The sequence below is a fragment of the Pyrus communis genome, chromosome 14 (assembly GCF_963583255.1).
Source record: "Pyrus communis chromosome 14, drPyrComm1.1, whole genome shotgun sequence".
NCBI classification, from domain to species: domain Eukaryota; kingdom Viridiplantae; phylum Streptophyta; class Magnoliopsida; order Rosales; family Rosaceae; genus Pyrus; species Pyrus communis.
Genome location: NC_084816.1, coordinates 15673797 through 15679500, shown reverse-complemented (window position 1 = coordinate 15679500; position 5704 = coordinate 15673797). Strand labels below are relative to the sequence as shown.

Sequence of the window (5704 nt, the reverse complement as noted above, 5' to 3'; positions counted from 1 at the left end):
AAAAATTTGTTTTACCAAACACATTTAATGCTCTAGATTTTTTAATAATCTGCTGTTGAGGCCTAAAAATATCACATGTAAGCCCAACCAAGTCTCAAGGCTTAATTGTTATACAAGCTTTAGCCGATGCCAAATACATGAAAAGGTGCAAAATCAAGAATGGATTATATTTGAAATCATATCATGCTATGTTAATCAGGCCACGCATTTGTGTAAATTAGGTCACACTCGTGCAAACTCATGCATATTCGTCATGTCAAATTTTATCACTTAATCACTATTCATGCTAACATAAGCCCAAGTCACATGTCTAGGGCTTGTCAAGTGGATTATGGTGTGGATGGTTACGAAAGTTCATTAGGCCTACGTTAAGTCAAGATTGTGGAAGAGTTTGGGTTGCTTGGGAGCCCAAAAGTCTAAGCCCATAACCTTTGTATTCCACGTAGGCAAGTTTGAGAAGGAACCAGCCTAGTTTCCTCATTTCCCTAGCAAGCTAACCAACTTAGTTAGGAATGAACCAAACCCTAAGCCTTAAAGTCACATGAAAGCCCAGCAGAGCATGCATTTAATGAAGAGAGAGGCTGACTTTCCTTTCCTAGCTCACTCGGAAGATCAATGCTTGAAAGCCAAGTGATGCGTTACTAAAAGTAACGCCTGTGGAAGACTGACCCAGGAAAGTAATGCCTTTGGAAAAAGGTCCAACACAAGCTTCACGTGACCAATGACGCCTAGTTGCCTTGCACCAAAAGAGAGGTGGCAGAAAAACTAGGGGAAATGAAAGAGAAGAGCAAGCCACAATTAGAGATTCTTTATGAACCCTAGAAAGGAATCATTTACCTATTAAAGAGGTATCAGAAGCCATTAGACGAGGGCCATAACATCATAATATAGGGGTTGATAGGAGAACATGGGATTGTATTGTACCAAGCTAGGGAAATCTCTCCATTAGTGGAAACAACTTCAAATCCTAGAAAACATCACTCTGCAACCTAAGTATTTTCCATAACCTCCCTTTGAGTATTCTAACCAACATAAACCTTGTTACTAGCCTAGGAAACCCAGATTATCCAACCTAGGCAACCATGCCAACTCTCTCTCATGCTAACCTGATGAACTTTTAGCTTCCACACCATGCCTCACTTGAGCAAGCCATTATTTGCTTAATCATGCTAATCTTCGAGTCACTAATCTAACCAGTATATTTCCTAAGACGATCTATTTTTTCAAGATATTTCAGGACTTGGTACGAAACTGAACCAAGGAAGACAAAAGGACGTTCTCAAAGCCCAAAGTCCACCTTGACCTAAAAATCCTCCAACAACTGTTTTTTTTTTATTTTTAAGCAATACAATCTCAAACCAGCCCTAAAGATGGGGCTACCTGTCCTTCTTTTCATTTTCCAACTTTATTTCCCACTCATTTAATGTCATGCGTACTCTATTGTTGTCACATCCCAATCCGCATAGCAAGATATTGTCCGGTTTAGGCCATGCCCTCACGGATTTGTTCTTGGGTTTCCACCCAAAGCGTGTCTTGCTATAGGGAGGTGAGCATGTACATATAAGGCACATCACCTTCTCTCCCCCGGGCGATGTGGGATCTCACAATCCACCCCCCTTAGGGGCCCGACGCCCTCGTCGGCACACTTCCGGCTGGAGAGTGGTTTTGATACCAAATTGTAACATCCCAGTTCACATATAAAGATATTGTTCGCTTTGGGCCAAGCCCTCATGGATTTGTTCTTGGGTTTCCACCCAAAACTCATCTTGCTATAGGGAGGTGAGCATGTACATATAAGGCACATCACCTCCTCTCTCTCGGGCGATGTGGGATCTCATAATTGTCTCTTAAATTTTAGTATTTGATAAGTTAAAAATTTAGAAAAACTAAGGAAAAATTCTAAAATACTTTCTTTTAATCTTACAAAACATTTCTTAAATATCAAATTTGTCATTGAAGCATAGAATCAAAGGGAAAAGGGCTTTTAAACTTTAAAAAATTTTGTTCAAAAAACAAAAAAAAAAAAAACTTTATAACTTAACCCAAAACATTCGAATTAACTTTATTTAATAGTTTGAACAAAAAAATATTAAAAAACCTTCGCAAAGGTCTCATGAGAATTTGCACCAGGGTTGACCTTGAGAATTTGTGGGCCCTAGGTGAGCCTTCAAAATGGGGTCCTAGAGTTCTTTGACTCTCGACCCTTTGTACATTGACATGTGTAAAAAAAAATTCACTAAATACATGAAAAGTCTATTTTTACATCAAATATCATTAAAAGTTAATATCAAACGAAGAAAGTTGTACAAACATTACTCAAATATTACCCATCTCACGTTTTTAGATGCAAATTGACTTATTAAGTTTACATAATCTAATTTTTCAACCAATTCAAACCGAAAGAGAAGTCCCTACCCAGTACGCCAAATTCCAATCATTTTTCTATTGCTAAATGTTACTTATTACATTCTATAAATGAATGAATGGTTGGATTACAAAGACAACATCTTACAATTTGGAAAAATACTAGAGTGAAAAGGATAATAAATTTTGTATATGTGCCTAGGTGGACGAAGCGGATTTGAATAATTTATTATATTTATATAAACTAATTAATTTGAACATTAAATAATGTCATTTTTCAAAAAGGTGAGAGTTTTAGCCTTTTAGATACATAATAAAGATATATGTGGTGTGATCTTAAAATAGGGTAATAAAACCCCATTAAAATAAGATGGTGGAGACTATTTAAAAGAGAGAAGATGTGCTGCTATAAAAAAAAGATGGTGGGACCATCTTAAGTAAAATTGTGCAATTAAAATGATGTTGGGGTTGTCTTTTTCTTCGCACGAGGCCGATCCTGCAACAAAAGATTTCCAAATTCAAGCGTTTACATATAAGCCTGCATAACTCATGTCCGTCCCATCCAGACCCGCCTAACTCTGCCTAAAAATTGGAGGTCCTTCCAAAATACGAATCCTAAGCGGACGCCTATTTTGGCTACCCTTAGGGCCGACTCTGATTTGCACCTGACGCACAGCCTACACCATGCGCGTGTCCAAGTCCCATCAGCTTTCTTTCCCTCTTATCTTCACCTGCACCTTTCTTTCTCTCTTTCACATGGCCTGTCTTCTTTCTTCCCCCCCACCCCCCAATAGACTGCTTCATCTCTCCTTCTTTTTCCTCTTTATGTTTTTCTCTCATGTCCCATCACCTTGGGTTTCAGCTCTATGCTGTTTTGTGCAGAAGATGCAAGAATATATAATATAAATGTTTTTTGCGTAGGAGAAAAAAAGGGAGTGCCTATTGGTCCTTGGGGCACTACATTAACTTAAATAAACTAATGTGCGTTGGAATGATTTTCATAATACAAGGAATACCATTGAATGGGTGGAGAAAGAATTCGAAGCCGTGAATGATTGCCGATTTGAATTCAAATTGGCAGTTATTTGTCCCACCACTTAGTGCAGAAGGTTGAGTCTCATTTCTTCAATTTAATGGCTAAAAAAAGGTTATTGACCATTCATTTCAAGAAATACATTTTTTCCATTGCCATGTTTGATGAATTGGAAAATGAACTATGGTTGTATTATTTAACTCAGATGATAGGACACAAAGACATAAAATTTCTCCAAACTAAAGCTAAAACATTGTTTGCAAATTAAAATAAGCATGGCATATAAAACGAAAAAGAAAATTTTTTCTTTGTAATATTATTACTTAGTTTGTCCTAAATGATGCATAGTTGTATTATTTAACTCATATGACATGATCCAAACTCAAAACATTTGTCCAAACTAAACTTAAAATATTTTTTTCGAAATTAAAATAAGCACTGTTTAGACCATCTCCAACTCTTGGAGTAAAACCTAAAATTTTTAGCCTCGAAAATTTAGGTTTTAACCCATAAACAATTTTTCTACTCCAACCCTTCTGGTCTAAAATTTTAGCCCTAGATTATTAAAGAATGAATTTAGACTATTTTTTTTTAAATTAACCTTTTTAAAAAAAATTATGTTGACCATCCTAAATAAATTTTATGAACATTTTAACCTAAAAATATTTAAATTCCGAAAAATATTGAAAAATCACTAAATCGATACATGAAACTCATGAAACACTATAGAAGAATATGAAACACATAATAAAGATGTATATACACAAAATACATAAAACACACAAGACACACAAAACACATATGAAGCACATACAAAACACATGATAGAGATTTATAACACACCAAACATGTGAAACATATGACATACACGAAACACATACCAAATACATACAAAACACATGAAACATATGAAACACAAACCTACACACATGAAACGCAAACCTTCAATCATCCTCTATATAAGTATAGGTTGAATATCTAACCATCACACAACATATTCACTAATAATCCAACTTTCAAAGTGTTTTTGTTTCCTCAAAATCAATATCTCATCAATGGGTGCTAGAAGAAAGCGTAGCTTGGCAATGCAGATGGCACAATACCAAGCAAGCCTTGCAACTGTGGATGTAGAAATGAACAACGAAGAAGTCAAATTTGCAAACTTGCTTATGCAACATGAGCACCATGCCGAATCTTGCTATCGTAGTTTTGTCACGGGGTGTTCATTTGTGAAGTGTGATAAAGAAGAATGTCATGATCGGATGATGAAAGATTATTTCATCGAACGTCCGAGATATCCTCCTTATGATTTTCAGAGGCGGTATCGGATGAGGATAGAGTTTTTTGAAAGCATCTTGAATGATCATAACCACTACTTTGCAAGGAAGATAGATGCTGTAGGCCGACAAAGTTTATCACCTCATCAAAAACTCACATCTGCATTTCAAATGCTAGCTAATGGGTGCTCTGTAAACTCAATTGACGAATGTTGTCGACTTGCAAAGAGTACTAGTATTAAGAACCTCAAGCGCTTCTGTAAGGCAATTGAAGCAATATATAAAGCCATATACCTCTGCAAGCCAAATTATGAAGACTTGAAGAGGCTTTTATGCAAGGCAGACAAAAGAGGCTTCCCTGTTATGATAAGAAGCCTCGATTGTATGCATTGGGAGTGGAAGAATTGTCCTACTGTTTGGGCTGTTCAATTCAAAGGCCATCACAACAAGCCAACCATCGTGCTCGTGGCTGTGGCGTCTTACGACACATGGATTTGACATGCATTCTTCAGCACTACTGGATCAAACAACGATATCAATGTTCTTTGGTCTATTCAATGATGTTGTTAATGGATGGGCATTGAAATGGAGGTACAAGGTAAATGGTAATAGGCATGAGCTAGGTTACTACTTAACTGATGGTATTTGTCTTAGTTGGTATACCTTTGTGAAAAATTATTCTCATCCAGATAGTGCGAAGAAGAAATTATTTTCGTAGAAATAAGAGTCCTACAGGAAAGATGTGGAGAGAGCGTTCAGGATCCTACAAGCTCGATAGGCAATTGTTAGAGGGGCTGCATGATTATGGAATGTGGAAGACCTCCATTCAATCATGATGACATGCATAATTTTGCACAACATGATTTTGGAAGATGAGTACGTAGAAATTGAAGAAGATTCTAATGAAGATGTGGATGATGACCAACCAACATATGTGAGAGCTATGGTAGGAGATGTTGAATATTTCGCTACAACCACATACGAGACCCGACAGGATAGGGTCACACTGAGTGAGTATATGAAACGTTTA

The 5704-nt window shown here is 36.7% G+C and overlaps 1 protein-coding gene across 1 annotated transcript; it reads left to right on the top strand.

The window, feature by feature from the left end:
* The first annotated feature begins 4452 nt into the window (after positions 1 to 4452).
* On the top strand, positions 4453 to 5172 carry LOC137714426 (uncharacterized). The gene has a single exon (XM_068453648.1). The coding sequence runs from the start codon at positions 4453 to 4455 to the stop codon at positions 5170 to 5172; it is 720 nt and encodes a 239-aa protein (XP_068309749.1).
* Positions 5173 to 5704: the final 532 nt, after the last annotated feature.

Excerpts from the sequence above, each read along its gene's own strand:
- LOC137714426 (XM_068453648.1), top strand. The coding sequence starts at position 4,453 with ATGGGTGCTAGAAGAAAGCGTAGCTTGGCAATGCAGATGGCACAATAC.